Below are 18,525 nucleotides of genomic sequence, written 5' to 3'. Positions count from 1 at the left end.
CTAAAGATATTTCTTTTTTTGAGGATATAGGCTTGGCACAAATTTCAGGGCCCTAGAACTCTTGGGCTTTTACTATTTTATCTCCTTACTGTTAATGTTTTGTGGTGAACAAGTGAAAAATTCATTTAAATTTACTCAGTATTTTACACTTTTTCCACAAATCTTTGACATTTGGTCATTTATTAGTTCAAATTATTATCTGAATATTTTATATCCAGTGATATGTAAAATGTAAATACCTTAATTATAATAATACATAAATATTTGTTTAAAAACCTTTAAACCATCAATTAATTATTTTTAAGATATCGCATATACACTTATTTTATTTATCAGATCCAAACAGTGTTTTTTTTAAAACATCAACTACAAGTTGTATAAGAAATTATAAAATTCCTTTCCTTACTTTCTTTTCAGCGCTCCATCCAAGATGAATTGACGCGTGAAAGCAACTCCGATATCTGGACTATTGCGCTCAGTTATATGATCATGTTTGGCTACATCACCATTGCTCTAGGGCAGTATCATAGCTGCAAAACCATCCTGGTGAGTGGATGATATCGTTTATCATAGTCCTTATTAAAATAATTATCTCTGCAGTATTAATATTTTTAACCAGGTTTTTTATTAACCAGGTTTTCCGAAGGAAAAAACTGGTTATTAGATTGGCGAATGCGGGCGGGCTGGCTGGCTGGCTGGCGGGCGGGCGGAACAAACTTGTCCGGGCCATAACTATGTCGTTCATGGTCAGATTTTAAAATCATTTGGCACATTTGTTCACCACCATTGGACGGTGTGTCGCGCGAAATAATTACGTCAATATCTCCAAGGTCAAGGTCACACTTTGAGTTCAAAGGTCAAAAATGGCCATAAATGAGCTTGTCCGGGCCATAACTATGTCATTCATTGTGAGATTTTAAAATCATTTGGCACATTTGTTCACCATCATGGGACGGTGTGTCTCACGAAAGAATCACATCAATATCTCCAATGTCAAGGTCGCCACGACTAAAAATAGATTTATTTTGAAACAAACTTACAAAGGGGGTTAATTTTGTTTGTTCATTTCAAAAGTTCAGTTTGAGTTGTCTCCCTTTATCAATTTTTTTTCACAATGAAAACCTGGTTTTGTGACAATTTTGTCCCTTGTTTAATTATGCTGTACCATTTGGGTCAAAAGTCACTATACATACAAACTATAAATACATCAGATTAAAATAAATTATGTGCCCACAGGCATAATTGTTTGCCTTTGGGCATAAAGTTATGTCTCTTTGCATATATTTGAGAACATTTTTTGACCCAAAGTGAAAAATGAGTCCACTGTCTAGTTAGCAATTCCAGTAAGTATTAACTATATTTTATAATAACTCTTAAGTAACAAAAAAGCTTCATCTTTGGATAAAATAATAAAGGTCTTACAAAATGTGTAATTTTATAGTATATTTGATTAAAATGATACAAATTAGAGCAAATTCTTACCCATTCACACATAATCCACCTGTAGGTAAGAATTATGCCAACAGGTTATATTTGTACAAGCATGCTGAACATGTACCAGTCAGTATATTTATAAATGTGCCTATAGGCTGAAATACATGCATGTAGGAATAAATTGGATGCCTGTAGGCACAAAAATGTGCCTGTTGGCGTATTATTGTACCTGTAGGTAAACGTACTTACTTTGGGCCCAAATGGCATGTCAAATTGAACAGCTTGAGCCGAGAATGTTGATTGAAGAGTCAATTTCATAGACATGCTACACATACCATACCTTGTTTTAAAGAAGCACTGTGAATACTTTTATAGAAAACATGTACAAGATAACTTTTTTCTGTAACTGGCTACTCTTTATTTTTTGAATGGCCAATTGCATGATGTTATTTCCATGCAAATTACTTAGTTGAGGGCAAAGCATGCCAAAGACTGGCTTACTTACACAATCTTTGAACTTCTTGGACAAATTATTGTATAAATCTGCAATTTGTTTTAAATCCAAAATGTTTGATTAGCAGAGACTTAAGTTATAGGGCAAACAGTGGGCATTTGTGAAAACATGTTCAACCACATAATAAACTATATTCATATAATTACCGGTAAGCTAAAATGCAATTCAAATTTCCATACTTGATTCACAGATAGACTCGAAGATTCTGCTGGGTATAACTGGTGTGGTGATTGTGTTGCTATCTGTGGCAGCGTCCGTTGGTTTCTATAGTTACCTGGGTGTTCCAATGACCTTGATCATCATAGAGGTCGTGCCATTCCTGGTGTTGGCGGTCGGAGTGGACAACATTTTCATCCTTGTCCAGAAGTATCAGGTATTCAAAAAGGTTCCAATAAGCTTCATTCTAAGAAAACCAGGATAAATCCATGTGCGTTAAGGGTCCCCACAGGTTAATCTGGGATGACACTGTCCACTTTTATGGTATTGTTGGTTTAAAGAAAGTGTCTTTGTAACGAAAATTCTTGTTAAGCCGCGGAAAGTGCCGTCCCTGATAAGCCTGGGTGGACTGCACAGGCTAATTTGGGAAGCCACTTTATGCACATGCATTAAGCCCAGGTTTCTAAGAAGAAGGCTGAAATGATCACATCATTTAAATAAATCAATTGACCTTTAGCACCATATAAGGACTCAATGAGATCTTGAACAATGTTATTTTAGTGACTGTATATTTGGGTTATCATGGGAGAAGACTTCATGGTAGTAGACAGTTTTTGTGAACATTTTATTACCGTTTTTGCTGTGGAACATCTTTTTACATATCTTTACTTGACTATCTGCTTGTCTTTGGCTTTGCTTAGACTACAACAATGAGTCCAAATATGTGCATTATGTGATCTTTTTTCTTTTATATTATAACACTTTCACATCTTGCACATTTTAATCTTGCTTTTTGTTCAATGAATGGTCACATCTTAAGTTTAACCATACCTTTTTATTGATAGAAATATCAAAATTTACTAAGGGAAATATAGATTTGTATTAAAATGAAAATTTCAGATCAAATGTGTTACTTGAAATCCACTTATATCGCCCTAACTAGGTACCTTATTCATGCACATTTTTAGGAGTTATATATCATGGATAAATGATTGTATCTGTTGCGGCAATTTTGTGTTGATGAAACAGTTTGAAGACTAGCTAAAAGTTTCAGAACATTACAAATTTAAGAAATCTGTTCCTTAGCAGTGTTATGACTTCTTTCGCTGAAATGTTTAATGTTCCCAAATTCTAGCGTAAACTAGGAGCGTTTTGAATGCAAGCCCTGTAATGTTTGATGTTCCCAACTTCTAGCGTGAACCTCGGTTACCTGGAGAGACGTTGGAACAACAGATTGGTCGGACCTTGGGAGCTGTAGGACCTAGCATGCTCCTAACCTCCATCTCAGAATCAATTGCCTTCTTTCTAGGTATGAGGCAGTTTTCCTTCAAATTTAAACTGCTTATGTGATCTTTTTTAACAAGTTTTGTCACTTCAGATATAAGACATATTCTCACACAATATGGACATTTATGTTGCCCACTAATAGCACTTGGTGGTTTTAGATTGACAAATATAAAAATTAGGTACAACTTCAGCTGCACTTTTAAAAGGGAAATCTATCTCTTGCTTGAGGTCCTTTATTTATGGCCTGTGACTAATTTCCAAACAGTATGACACTGAAAAAACAACACGAGACATATCAAGAAAACATGCAACTTTCACAAACAAAACAAAACATGAGCTCTGGTAAAACCAGGCTTAATTTATGTGCGAAAGTGTCGTCCGAGAATAGCTTGTGCAGTCTGCACAGGCTTATTGATGACGGCACTTTAAACTTAAACTGGATTTTTTCCAAGGAGTGACTCCCTTTAAACAAAAATGCAATAAAAGCTGAAAGAGTCATCCCTGATTTGCCTGTTCAGACTGCACAGGCAAATCTGGGACAACACTTTGCAAACATTCACTGAGCCCTGTTTACCCAGATTGAGGCTCATGTATGTGCACATATTTCAGGTGCAATGACTGACATGCCTGCTGTGCGAGAGTTTGCCCTGTACGCTGCCATGGCTGTCCTGTTTGACTTCATACTGCAGATCACTTGCTTTGTCAGCTTGATGACGTTGGATGCCAGACGTCAGGAGGTAGGTGATAGCAATATTATTGTGGCACCTGCTCGGGCTTTTTCAACCTTTTGACTGGATTTTTTTTAAGGAGAGGGGGCTTTTTTTAACATATGAGACAATTTTTTTATCAGGGGATGAAAAACCCTGTATAAAGGTTTGTTATTTCAAAAAAGTTATATTGGAACAAAGTTTTGAAAAGTAGGTTCAACTTTCATTAAGGGAAAATATAAGAAAAAAAGCCCTGCCTGGCATATATCAGTGATTGCAGGTTAGAGTGTGATGAAGAGAAACACATGATTTAAACTGTTTGTTGGTCTAATAAATGTCATTGTCAGAAACCAAATGGTAATCTGCTCTAATGCAAGTAAATAGAGTGGAACTGTTTTATGTGGACATATTATATTTTTCATGGAATTTTAAGTTACTTCTAGAATTCAGCCATTGCACTGTTTTATGTGGAAATACTGTTTTGTGTGGAAATTTGTCAGACACAACATCTGCATAAGGTCTTTCTTATTTGAATCTATGTCAGATTAAAGAGAAAAAACTGGGATCTGAATAATGAAAAGAGCAAACTTTATTCCCATTCCACGAAATGATGAATAGAAATTTAAACCATTGTTTTGCAACACAATTTCACAGGGTAACTGGTTTGCAGCACACATTTTTAGGATAACGGGTTTGCAACACAATTTTGAAGGGTTACTAGTTTGCACCACAATTTTTTCAGGGTAACCGGTCTGCAACAATTTTTTAGGGCAACCAGTTTGCATCTTTTTGTTAAAGGGTAACCAGTTTGCAACACATTTTTTAAATTAGGGTAACTGGTTTGCAATACATTTTTTTAGGGTTACCAGTTTACAATACAATTATTTAGGGTAACCAGTTTGCAACACAATTTTTCAGGCTAACCGTTTTGACATCTGCTGCTGTGTGAAATTGACCAAAGAGGAGAAGAAGAGTTCTGAGGGTTATCTGTACTGGCTGGTGAACAACTATTTCTCCAACGGTCTGCTGTGCTCCTGGGTCAGGCCCATTGTGGTAAGAAATGGGACTTGTTCAGAGGAAAATGGGCTGAATTTATGTCTGTAAAGTGTTGTCCCAGATTAGCCTGTGCAGTCTAGCCTGTGCAGTCTGCAGAGGCTAATCAGGGACAACACTCTAAGCTTTTAAGGATTTTTGTTGTTGAAAGGATGTCTCTTCTAAAGGAAAATATTTAGGAAAATCTTTAATTCGGTCATGTTTAATTCTCATTCACTATCCCTGTTAAAATTGATTTTCCAATATTTTATTATTTAAAAAATGTTTAAATGAGAAGCACCTATTTGATTATTTAAGCATTTTGATGCAGGAATCAACAATTGTTATTAATTTAAAATAAGACCATGTGACACTGAACTCTCTGACAGGTGCAAGTCTGACAGACGTATTCTAATTGTTTACCAGAGCATGTAATTGTTAACGTTTTACCACTTAGACTAATTTGACGCATTTGTAGTCCCTTAAAACGTCAAATTTGATTAAAAACCTTTCTTGCTAGAATAAAGTTTTAAAGGATCTCAGAGCTCCAGATAAGGTTTTGTGAAATTCTTTAATTACCACCAGATTTTCAAAAAGAATTCTTAACTCTTAAATTTTATTCTTAACGTTACTACTAAGTTTTGGAAAATAATTCTTATTTTTTATAAATGACCTAAAATAAATAATAATGGTTATTTTCATGCAAAAAAAATCAAAATAAACATACAAGCAACTTTCTTTATACGAGTTCAACAGTGTCTTTTAAGTATTATACAATTTTATTTTTCAAATACCTTCATATGCCCAAATTGTGCTTAGATTGCATGCCTTAGAGGAATTTTTACATATTTCACAATTAAAACGGGTCTCCCCTTCAATCTTTTCAACGATTAGCCACGGGACTTGTCCCTTCCACTCGTTCAATGTTTTTTTGTGTGTTTAAGATTGGACCCGTCGTGTCGCGTTTTTGTTTAGCTTTTCCGACTGTGTTGGAAACTGAACATACAACATCGTATAAGATCTTTTCTTTAATGTCTTTCTAAACATTTAACTTCGGCTCACTTTGCGTACAATATGTTAAAAGCGTGTTTTTGGGCGCTTTGCAGTTTTTTAGGACGCTCTCTGGGCGCCGCCATTGATTTTTGACAGATAGACTGTATACGCCGCTTTTATTGGAAAAATGCGCTTTGTTAAACAAACCCGATAACCATTCTATATAAGCACCGCAAAGATCTTTAATACGCGAAAAGAACTCAATAAAAATCGATACGTACTGATGTAAAAATAATATTCGTAACTTGATTTTGTAATTCTTAATGGTACGACAAGATTTTAAAATAAATACGTAACGGACTTGAAAATAATTCGTAATTACGAAAATACGACCCTTATCTGGGGCTCTGGATCTATTTCCAACCCTTAAAAACTAATGAGCAGCAAACAGCATGAAACTTGAACAGACTGCGAGTTACCCGCAGGCTGTTCTGGCTTTATACTGTTTGCACATATCCATTTTCACTTTTCTTCTGAGTGTGAAAGGGTTAATATGTTTTGCTTTCAGATTGTGGTGTTTGTGGGCTGGTTTATGGCGAGTATAGCCTTCGCATGTCACCTGACCCTTGGCCTTGAGCAGGCCCTCTCCATGCCTACAGTGAGTACTGGGACCCATAGTCACAGAGCATCTTAACCTTGGGTTCTTACTCATATTACTTGGCACAAATAATTAAAATATCTGGATAATGTGTCGTGTGTTAATCTGGGACAACACTTAACGCATGTGCATTAAGCGCAGCTCACCCAAAACAAGGCTTAATGTTTTGCAGGACTCGTATGTACTGCAGTACTTTGGTAACATCTCCAAGTACCTGTCGGTGGGGGCCCCCGTCTACTTTGTGATCCCTGCCGGCTACAACTACACCAACAAGGCGGCCCAGGACGCCATATGTGGCAGTAAGGGCTGTGAGCAGGACTCCCTGATTGGTCAGGTCTTCTTCTCATCACAGCTCGCTAACTAGTAAGTAGCATATAAATATATATATGTAAAAGGACAACTTAAATCCCAGTGATCGGGGGGTAAATGTCAAAGTCGATTGAATCATAGTGAGTAATCAGACTATAAAAGCATGCCTTTTTACATTTAAGTAGGTCAAGGCCTGTTTTCCCCATCTTTGTACTCTGTTTGTATGTCCTTTATGAACAAATCATATTAGAACAGGGGTTTTCAGCCTTATATAACAGGGGCCTATTAAAGGCCCCTTCCCAATTGAACATTTCTTTTAAATCATGCAGTTTTCCCCAAAATACTAACTTACACCAGCTTTTTCATTTCCCAAAGCAGTAACTTTAGTGATAATTCTTCCCAAAATGAGCAATTTCTTCCCAAAATCCATAGGCTAGGGCCTCTTCCCAATGAAGCGAGGAAAACCCCTGTAGAATAAAGAGAACAGGTAGTTAAAGTTAGGATGGGAAAAGTTTATTTGGTTAAGCTTAGAAAATGAAAATATAGCTGTAGCAATAAGTTGAATAAAAGAGGATTGTTTTTTCATTAACATAATGTCCATCATATGCGGCATGAAACATTCCAGTGCTTGCCAAGGCTATTTAAATTTCAAAGACATGCATAATAAACTTTATCGTAAATCATAACTCAGTTGAACATCTTTGTACACCATATACCAGTACTCCAAAGCTTCCTCTTTGTTTACTGACCAGTCCATTACATTGAAGGATTGTAAGTTTATTAATATATTAAAATCTGGATTATTCTGCAGCACAACAATAGCCCAGCCTGCCTCTTCCTGGATAGACGACTACTTCGACTGGGTAAGCTCCACTGGGAACCCACCCTGTTGTCGTATCAACGACCAGACTGGGCAGTTCTGCCCCTCCACCTCCAATGAGTCCTGCCACAATTGCCCCTTCCAGCCCTTTGTTGGGGGCCGTCCCAACTCACACGACTTCATCACCTACCTGCCCATGTTCCTGAAGGACAATCCGGGGCTGAAGTGTGCCAAAGGGTGAGAAAGGCCTTTATTACTATTCTTCTAAAATTGTTTTTATGGTTTCCATTTTAAAGTAATGAAACAAAGCAGTTTTCAAATATGCTAAACCTCCTGCATTTCCAGTTATATTCTTAAAGAAAAAGAAATACACATAATTAATTATTATAATGTATTTCTGCCATGATTCTGAAGTGTGCTAAAGGGTGAGAAATACCTAAAGTTTAGACCTATTTATTTGAGCTCGATTGCATCGAAAGTGATTGGCTAATTGAAACGCTCTTGAGTCTGTTTTCTGGATTTACCCAGCACTTGGTGCCTTTATGGGAGATCTAAAGAAGTTTCTCATAGTGGGGATCAACCTACTGCTAAAATTGTTTCTATGGTTTCCATTTGCAGTTGCATCCTTAAATGAAAAAAACAGAAAAACTGAATTTTCTGCCAAGCAGCATTTTTTTCTGGAACAAATAACAGACCTGCTTTCCATACCTTAACATATATGGCAGTCTTGGATTTAAAAACAGGAAAGCCTCTTTTAAAATATTATTTCTCAAAGCCAAACACCTCTGTGATTGTGTCCCTTCAACTCTTTCTTGCTCTGAAGCAAAGTGAAAATGGCTACATGCAACCAGCATAAAACCAGAACCGCCTGCGCACAACTTGCAACATGTACAGGTTTTATGCTGTTTTCTTCTTATCATCAGAATCTTAGGGCTGGAAATTAAGCCTTCATAAAACTTCAATCTATCAAGAAAGGTGTTTAACTAAATTTGATTTTCAAAGGTAGAACAGACGCGTCCAAAATGCATACCTAATCAGTGAAGTGTTAAGAGAGTCAAGTGTCTGATGTTGTCTTTCCTTTCCTTTAGTGGCCACGCAGCCTATGGTGCAGGGGTGAACCTGGTCAGTAATAACACGCAGGTGGGAGGTGAGTTAGTTGAAGACCTGCTGTAGTACTCCTCACATATGGGTCGTTAGATGCTATCTGTTGTAGTACTCCTCACATATGGGTCGTTAGATGCTATCTGTTGTAGCTCCTCACATATGGGTCGTTAGATGCTATCTGTTGTAGTACTCCTCACATAAGGGTCGTTAGATGCTATCTGTTGTAGTACTCCTCACATATGGGTTGTTAGATGCTCATGAATGTTTTGATAGACTTAAAAATTAGCTGAGCTCTGGGAAAACTGGGCTTAATGCATGTGGGTAGTGTTTTCCTGGATAAGCCTGTTCAGTCTGCTTAGGCTAATAAGGGAAGACACTTTCATCTTGCATTGGACTTTTGTTAAGGGAAGACATTTTTCCCTAATATGGAAGTATTTGTTTGAAGGAAATTTCTTCTAAAAGGAATATCCAATCTAGGTGAAATGTGTCTTTCCATATAAGCCTATGCAGGCTTCACAGGCTAATCTGGGACAACACTTAAAGCACATGCATTAAGGCTGGTTTTCATAGAGGGCAACCTAAATAGATTTGCAAAATTAACATAAAAATGTATTCTTGTCTTGATACCAAATTGTCCTTTTCCTATGCAAGAATTAATATTGACTTCCTGATGTTGCTTTAAAAATCTGTAGAGTCCATAGAGTGCTTAATGCTTGTCAGGGCTGACACTTTCTGCCTAAACTAGATTTTCCCTAAGAAGACTTCTTTGAATGAAAAATTACATGAAAAGGGAAAGTGCCGTCCCTGATGAGCAGTTGCAGACTGAACTGGCTGATCTGGGATGACACTAAGGATGCGCATTTTGCCGGTTTTTCCAGAGCTACGTTATAATGTGTAGATGTTTAAACTAATGAGTTTATTGACACAGCCCTCAATTCAATTTTAATACTGTTTTAATTGTAATTTAAAGAAAATGAACAACGCTCAATTTATGAAAACTCAATAGCATTGACTGAATATACAATATACTGTTGTTTGCTTCATGCTTCTAGCCACATACTTCATGACGTACCACACTCCAATGCGTAATTCGGGAGACTACATAAAAGGACTGACAGAGGCCAGAAACATTGCCAAGAACATCTCGGCTGCCATGAACATTGAAGATCCCAATCAGGAAGTGTTTGCTTACAGGTAGGCCCCATCTTGACCCAGTATCAGGAACATGTGAAATGTTTGAGCACAACTCAGAAGATGAGCTTTGAGTTTTCACTCAGCTGGGTATTGAGGCTGTTGTCAGAGTAAGATCAACCTCAAAAAACAGCTATAGAATTATTCACCTATTTCTCCTCAAACACAGGGTTGAGCCAGACTCAAAACTAAAAGAACAAAAAGAAAAATTGTGAACAGCATATTGAGCATGATATTAAAACTCCATAAAACAATTGCAAAAAGAAACTCAAAGTTGAATCAGATTATTGACTGGAGTATGTTTGTCTTTCAAGGCCCTTGTACCTTATATCATAATCAACAAGTTTCTTTTAATCTGATTTTTTTAATGATTTTTTGTAAGCAATTTAACAAGTGTTAGGTATCAAGTCACATGTGGTTAAGTTGTCAAGAATCAAAATGACAAAATAATTGTTTGTTGGTAGATAAAGAAAAGTTGCTCAATTATTATTTGGATTCTAACATTCTTTGTCAAAAATTGTCATAGTTGATTAGAGAACTGTATCAGCGCCACTCAGAACATGACTTCTTTTTGTGTGATGTTCATTCGTCAGCTTTACAACAATAAGTGTGTCCTTTGAAAATCATTAAGTAGCAAGATTCATGTTGGAATTCAGAATAAAGAATAGACCTATATGTTGGTTTTTTTCACCACCAGTACAAAAGTCTGAAAATTAAAATTACATATGATCCACCCTCCAGGAAAACGGGGCTTAATGCATCTGCATAGTGTCATCTGAGATAAGCATGTACATAAAGCACAGGCTAATCAGATCTGCATAGTGTCATCTGAGATAAGCATGTACATAAAGCACAGGCTAATCAGGGACGACACTTTCCATCTAAACTAGTTTTCACTAAGAAGAGATTTCTTCAAACGAAAAAAATTCATGAGAAAGTTTCGTCTCTAAAGTCTCAAAGCCTTTTGCTTTCTGACCATGCTCATGAATTAAGACCTGATTTTCCAGAGCATGGATAATTTGTTATGTTCAAAAGGATGAACACTTATTGTAAATGCTATTTCTATTTACAGCATCTTCTACGTGTTCTATGAACAGTACCTGACCATTGTGAAGTTAACCATACAAAACATTGCCATTTGTATGGTCGCCATATTCATAGTGACCTTCATTCTTCTTGGCTTCGACTTCGCCACTGCGGCCATCGTGTGTCTCACCATCATCATGATAGTCGTAGACATCATGGGCATGATGTACCTGTGGGATATCAACCTGAATGCATTGACTCTGGTGAATCTTGTCATGGTGAGTGGGATATTAACCTGAATGCATTGACTCTGGTGAATCTTGTCATGGTGAGTGGGATATCAACTTGAATGCATTGAATCTGGTGAATCTTGTCATGGTGAGTGGGATATCAACCTGAATGCATTTACTCTGTTGAATCTTGTCATGGTGAGTGGGATATCAACCTGAATGCATTGACTGTGGTGAATCTTGTCATGGTGAGTGGGATATCAACCTGAATACATTGACTCTGGTGAATCTTGTCATGGTGAGTGGGATATCAACCTGAATGCATTTACTCTGTTGAATCTTGTCATGGTGAGTGGGATATCAACCTGAATGCATTGACTGTGGTGAATCTTGTCATGGTGAGTGGGATATCAACTTGAATACATTGACTCTGGTGAATCTTGTCATGGTGAGTGGGATATCAACCTGAATGCATTAACTCTGTTGAATCTTGTCATGGTGAAGGATTTTTATGTGGGCATTGTATGTTTGTTGTCTGATATCAACCTGAATGCATTGACTCTGGTGAATCTTGTCATGGTGAGTTGGATATCAACCTGAATGCATTGACTGGTGAATTTTGTCATGGTGAGTGGGATATCAACCTGAAAGCATTGACTGGTGAATCTTGTCATGGTGAGTTGGATACCAACCTGAATGCATTGACTGTGGTGAATCTTGTCATGGTGAGGGATTGTTATGTGAGAATTGTATGTTTGTTGTCTGATATCAACCTGGATGCATTGACTCTGGTGAATCTTGTCATGGTGAGTGGGATATCAACCTGAATGCATTGACTCTGGTGATTGTTGTCATGGTGAGTGGGATATCAACCTGAATGCATTGACTCTAGTGAATCTTGTCATGGTGAGTGGGATATCAACCTGAATGCATTGACTCTGGTGATTGTTGTCATGGTGAGTGGGATATCAACCTGAATGCATTGACTCTAGTGAATCTTGTCATGGTGAGTGGGATATCAACCTGAATGCATTGACTGTGGTGAATCTTGTCATGGTGAGTGGGATATCAACCTGAATGCATTGACTCTGGTGAATCTTGTCATGGTGAGTGGGATATCAACCTGAATGCATTGACTCTGGTGAATCTTGTCATGGTGAGTCGGATATCAACCTGAATGGATTGACTCTGGTGAATCTTGTCATGGTGAGTGGGATATCAACCTGAATGCATTGACTCTGGTGAATCTTGTCATGGTGAGTGGGATATCAACCTGAATGCATTGACTCTGGTGAATCTTGTCATGGTGAGTGGGATATCAACCTGAATGCATTGAATCTGGTGAATCTTGTCATGGTGAGGGATTTTTATGTGAGCATTGTATGTTTGTTGTCTGATATCAACCTGAATGCATTGACTCTGGTGAATCTTGTCATGGTGAGGGATTGTTATGTGAGAATTGTATGTTTGTTGTCAGATATCAACCTGAATGCATTGACTCTGGTGAATCTTGTCATGGTGAGGGATTGTTATGTGAGAATTGTATGTTTGTTGTCAGATATCAACCTGAATGCATTGACTCTGGTGAATCTTGTCATGGTTAGTGATTTTTATGTGAGAATTGTAAGTTTGTTGTCTGATATCAACCTGAATGCATTGACTCTAGTGAATCTTGTCATGGTGAGGGATTTTTATGTGAGAATTGAATGTTTGTTGTCCGATATCAACCTGAATGCATTGACTCTAGGGAATCTTGTCATGGTGAGTGATTTTTATGTGAGAATTGTATGTTTGTTGTCTGATAACAGTAAATGTTTGTTTCCTTTATGTATCGCGCTGTTCTGAGGGCCAATTCTTAATTGCAATTACAATTTCAAATGTACCAGTAAACATTCACAAATTGCAGTATTTATTTATTTATTATATTAAAATTTCTTTTTAGATATCTACTGATATTTCACAACACAAAATGTCTTATTTGGTGAGAATCTGACCTGTTTCCATAGCAATCATAAAATTTCTATCTAACCTATAGAAACAAACTTCAAGTGTTGAAGTGTAGAAACTATCCTGAAGTAAAACTCTATACTGATTTTCATTTCAGGCTATTGGCATTTCTGTTGAGTTCTGCTCTCACATTGCGCGAGCCTTTGCCATAAGCATAGAACATAGCAAGGTGGATAGAGCCAAGGATGCCTTGGCCCATATGGGCAGCTCTGTAAGTATTTGAGCATTGATCTCTATGGTTCCCTGACTTGATAAATATGGGTTTAATGATTTGTGTAAAGTTTCACCACAATTATATAAAAAAATTGGGTGAGCGGAAACTTAATGTATCTAATTGTAAGTGGTAAAATTATGTCGTTTTCAGGTTCTAAATGGTAAAGCACTTGCGAAACTTGGCGGTATTATGGAGCTTGCATTTAATTAAAAATAAAGACAATTTTATTTACAGAGTCCTTTTGCATCATTTTTATGTTCTAATTGGTATAACGCTGACCAAACTTAGCGGTATTATGGAACTGGCATTCATTTGAATATAAAGACCCTTTTTGTATCATTTTCAGGTTCTAAGTGGTATAACGCTTACCAAACTTGGCGGTATTATTGTGCTGGCATTCGCCAAGTCCCAGCTGTTCCAGGTGTTCTACTTCCGCATGTACCTGGGCATGGTTGTGTTTGGGGCTTCCCATGGGCTCATATTCCTGCCGGTGCTACTCAGCTATATAGGTATGAGATTGCAGTGACTATCTATTGGAACACATTGCTTTTCAATTCAATTGCTGCTTATAACCAGTTTAGAGACCAATCAATGTGAAACTTTTTTATAAGCTCAAGGTATTGGATTGACAATGAGTTGTGCACTGGGAGAACGGGGCTTAATGTATGTGCGTAAGGTGTCGTCCCAGATTAGCCTGTGCAATCTGCATAGGCTTATCAGGGAAGGCACTTTCCAATTTTATGGAAGAAACAAAATTAAGTTTTTTTCTTCATGAACATTTAGTCCAGACGGAAGGTGTTGTCCCATATTAACCTGTGTCAACTGCATAGGCTAATCTGGGGTTGACACGTTACGCACCTGCAGTCAGCCCGGTTTTCGAGAGCAGGTCTCTTCTTTGATTTAACTAATTACTTTTCAATTTAGTTGCTGCAAAAAACTAGATGAGTGACCATTCAGAGTGAAACTATATTAATCTCACCTAAGAATAATGTGCTAATGATCTTGTTAACACTCATGAATACACCTTAATGACTCAGTCATATGACTCAATATTTAAGCTGCCTTCAAAACACAAGTTCACTAGGTCAAATCTTAGAAAAAATCTTGTTACCGCCTTAGAAGTCTTATTTATGCTCATTCTTGATCACGCCATCATGTTAAATCTTGTTACCACTCTCAATTATATTTTAACATTCAGGTATCATGGAAAAGTTATTTGTTTCACTGTCATTATATGACTAAATAGAGTCTGGATTACTTCATTGCCATTTTTCCAAACTAAAGCAGTGCCTTTAAACACTTTGAAAAAAATAAACCGAAATTGGTAACTGATACATAAAGCATATTGATTTTGGTTTGTTTATGCAGTAAAATGCAATGCTTCACTTTTCTTTCTTTTTGTTTTCAGGCCCCAGTATAAATAAGCAGAAACTGTTCCAACATCAGCAGAGCCTTGACAGTGAGGGAAAAAAGCCCACACAAAATGGTGCAGCCGCAACAACTAACACCGATTATTTCAGGCGCATTGATTCACCACCCAATTACAGCAATTTATAGAGCACCTGCATAATGTTAATAGACATCACAACTTATAAGAGATCATTTACACTACACGACTCCATGTGACCTCATTATGTGTGTTTTGCAAGAAGAAATGATCATTTACAACAGCAATGTATAATTCATGCTATTGTAAAATGGGTTGCCTAGTCATTTCCTAATAAGAGTGATTTATTACCAGGAACAAGTTGGATGGCCCTTCAGTGACCGCAGGTTGATGTTTGCTTGCTGGACCCACATGAGGCCTAATACTAATGAATATGAAGTCAACTTGAAACAGTGTGGCAGCCAGTGCTTTGTTGTGGACTGCTTGAAATGTGTAATGCTGTGAGATTAAAGTGCTAGGAAATGTCCAAATTTCCTCTCTAATTTGTTTTCCCTTTCAGCACATAAAGGCCATTTTTGTATTTATATGTTTAGTTTTGGTTCATGCCAAATACAATTACTTAGAATATGTACGGATAAAGTTGTGTTCTTCATAATTCAAATCTTGGTGACAGTCGGACATTTTCAGTTATCGTTATTCAGATTTTTGAAAATGTCTAGTTACTGTGTTTGTGATAAAAGACTAGTAGCAATGTAGCAATGGTCATTGATCCTAAACACTGGACACTGACCAGTGGCTATTGCAATTGACCATTAGTAGGGTATATTCACAATAAGCAGTGGACACTGACAGGTTGCAGTGATCATTGACCTTCAACTTTGGTCATAATCTTGGAACAGTAACCCTAGATGTTGAAGAGTGTTTGTTGACCTTAAATTCAATTAAACTGTAAATGCTTGTGATCGACCTTTAGCACAGACCTCATGCAATGACATTTTGCCTTTATGTGCGGTCATTGACAGTGTCTTATACAGTCTCCAAGGTATTTGATGGTCATTTTAATTGAAATGTACAATAACAGAATGGTAGTGAATGAGATCCTGTCATGCACGGAATAGTCCTTAAAATATTGTGAAGAACTGTGTTAAAACCTCACTGTATTATCCAGCTTTACGGAACATCTGCTTTTGAGCAACTACTTAAATTGTCATGGGACCAATACAGTATTTGCCTTCATAATAAGTGACTTGGGAAAGAATTATTTGTATGTTATAATTGTTGAAAACTTGTTAAATAATTATTTGTATGTTTCTTACTGATGAAATTTCATACATTTGTATGTACGAGATATAAATACTGATTGAATCCCAGTGTTCATAATGTGATAATGAGTGCACAAATAAGATATGAAGCCTTTATTTAACATGTGCTTATTTTGTTGACCCATGTATATGTTTATGCATGTAAATTTGCATTCATAATGTAGATGTAGAACATACACATCACGTTCTGTAGAAATATTTATATGTTCAGTTTCGTTAAGTTAGCAAACATAAACCTGACACTTCTGAGATCTAGAAGCATACTTTATGCACTCCAGTTTCCACTTTAGTTTAAACACAATTGTGTGTATTGACTGGGTTCATGAGTGTTATTTGTCACTGACTGTATTTTATTTGAATGGCCTTCCATTAATTTTGCTCAATACCCTAACAGAAATTATCAGATTGATCGTCATGGCATTGTGATTTGTCGATGCATGCATAAGAGTTGATGTTATTTTTATGCTTTCAAGCTATTCCTTTTGCACAGTTTTTCTTGTTATTACTGTAAAAAAATTGTAAAAATTATATTATTAATGCTTGTTAAATTGAACCAATACTTATCTAACTCACAATTACTATTGATGCCTGCATTGGCAAGTTCTATAGCAAAGGTGTTTTGATACACAAGGGAAATATATTAAATATTTCAGTTCCTACAATGTGCAAATCAGTGTCCAATCAAAAGTGTTTCCTCATTATTGAATCGGGTCAGATAGTTTTGCTTTACAATTATATTCTTTGCAAAAAATATATCCTATACATGCATTTATATAAAAAAGAGTGTTCAAAATAAAAATTACCTGCTTTAAAGCAGCTTCCAAAGTTATACTTCTGTATCAAAGTCCCATAAAAGAGTCATATTACAAGCTTTTTGCTGGTTTGAGACTGACAATAAATATTACAATGTGACAAACGCTATCTAGTGTAGATACTAGATAGTGGACGGTTATTATAAGAGTCCTATTAAAAGATATCTAGGCTTTTAAAGGTTTAAACATAATAACATAGTAATTTAGTTATATATATATATATGCATATAATTACAGTTTTTCTATACACTTGTTAAACTTTTATTTGATTTTTATGTCCCCCACAACCATAGCGGGGGACATATTGTTTTTGCCCTGTCTGTTGGTTTGTTGCTTTGTTTGCGTTTGCGTCAAACTTTAACATTTGCCATAACTTTTGCAATATTGAAGATAGCAACTTGATATTTGGCATGCATGTGTATCTCATGGAGCTGCACATTTTGAGTGGTGAAAGGTCAAGGTCATCCCTCAAGGTCAAAGGTAAAATATATAGCTTCAATGCGGCGCAGAAGGGGTCATAGTGTTTCTGACAAACACATATCTTGTTTATTTGGTAAACAATTTTAATGATACTTCCTATATGCCATTGACTGATTATTAATATTCAATTCTCTGCAAAATATTTTTACAGGTAAACATATTTATTAAAATAAATTATATATTTCCTGTTTGATATATATTTACCATATTGGTGGTGTCTTTGTTATGTACTCATCATTTATTATGTGAGAAAATTCCGAACATTTCTGCCTCGTCATCATAACGTCCCATTTGTAACATATTCATTCTGTATGCACGTCCCTATGTGTGCATGTATTTGATTCAAAGTCTTTGTATTATGCAAAATGTCTCTGTATACCAAATGAATGATTGTTATGTCTTGTAACGATGCATTTAAACTGGTTATTTTGTGTATCATATTAATCACTATATTTATTTTTCACGCAAAGTGTTGTTTACATTTTGAAATTGAAACAATGATGGAACGTCAAAAATCATAAAATCAATTAAATATAACAAAATCTAATTGCGTCCTCAATGTCTCACCCGATTTTTCCCCCAAAGAGCTTTTTTCTGCCGTTTTGGTTAAGCCCTTAATTAACCGCATGTATTGTTTGTTTTCGATTAATGGTAAAAATGAATATATTATCAAACTGTTTGGTCGGGTCTTAAATTAAACTGGCAAATTTCCTCTAGATACTCAGTGGCAGCCTTATTGCCCCCCCCCCCAGTACACCATAGTAATTTAAGGTACATGTCAATGTGAGTTATCAACAAACTTCACCCATGGTGTCTGTTACCTTCACGTCTTCACTGCCACC

General features: G+C 36.4%; 1 protein-coding gene across 1 annotated transcript in view; it reads left to right on the top strand.

The window, feature by feature from the left end:
• LOC127858455 (NPC intracellular cholesterol transporter 1-like) overlaps positions 1–18,230 on the top strand; it is a 51,265-nt gene extending 33,035 nt beyond the window's left edge. The window contains exons 17-30 of the mRNA XM_052395630.1: positions 418–546; positions 2,139–2,321; positions 3,299–3,413; positions 4,001–4,128; positions 5,017–5,151; positions 6,692–6,781; positions 6,954–7,144; positions 7,902–8,147; positions 8,999–9,057; positions 10,067–10,208; positions 11,278–11,509; positions 13,566–13,679; positions 14,029–14,191; positions 15,091–18,230. Of these exons, the coding sequence (XP_052251590.1) occupies positions 418–546; positions 2,139–2,321; positions 3,299–3,413; positions 4,001–4,128; positions 5,017–5,151; positions 6,692–6,781; positions 6,954–7,144; positions 7,902–8,147; positions 8,999–9,057; positions 10,067–10,208; positions 11,278–11,509; positions 13,566–13,679; positions 14,029–14,191; positions 15,091–15,239 (2,076 nt within the window). The 3' untranslated portion in view covers positions 15,240–18,230. The remainder of the gene's footprint in view (positions 1–417; positions 547–2,138; positions 2,322–3,298; positions 3,414–4,000; positions 4,129–5,016; positions 5,152–6,691; positions 6,782–6,953; positions 7,145–7,901; positions 8,148–8,998; positions 9,058–10,066; positions 10,209–11,277; positions 11,510–13,565; positions 13,680–14,028; positions 14,192–15,090) is intronic.
• Positions 18,231–18,525: the final 295 nt, after the last annotated feature.

Source organism: Dreissena polymorpha, chromosome 14, assembly GCF_020536995.1.
Source record: "Dreissena polymorpha isolate Duluth1 chromosome 14, UMN_Dpol_1.0, whole genome shotgun sequence".
Lineage (NCBI taxonomy): Eukaryota > Metazoa > Mollusca > Bivalvia > Myida > Dreissenidae > Dreissena > Dreissena polymorpha.
Note: the sequence above shows the minus strand (reverse complement) of the source record. Positions and strands in the feature narration are given on the sequence as shown.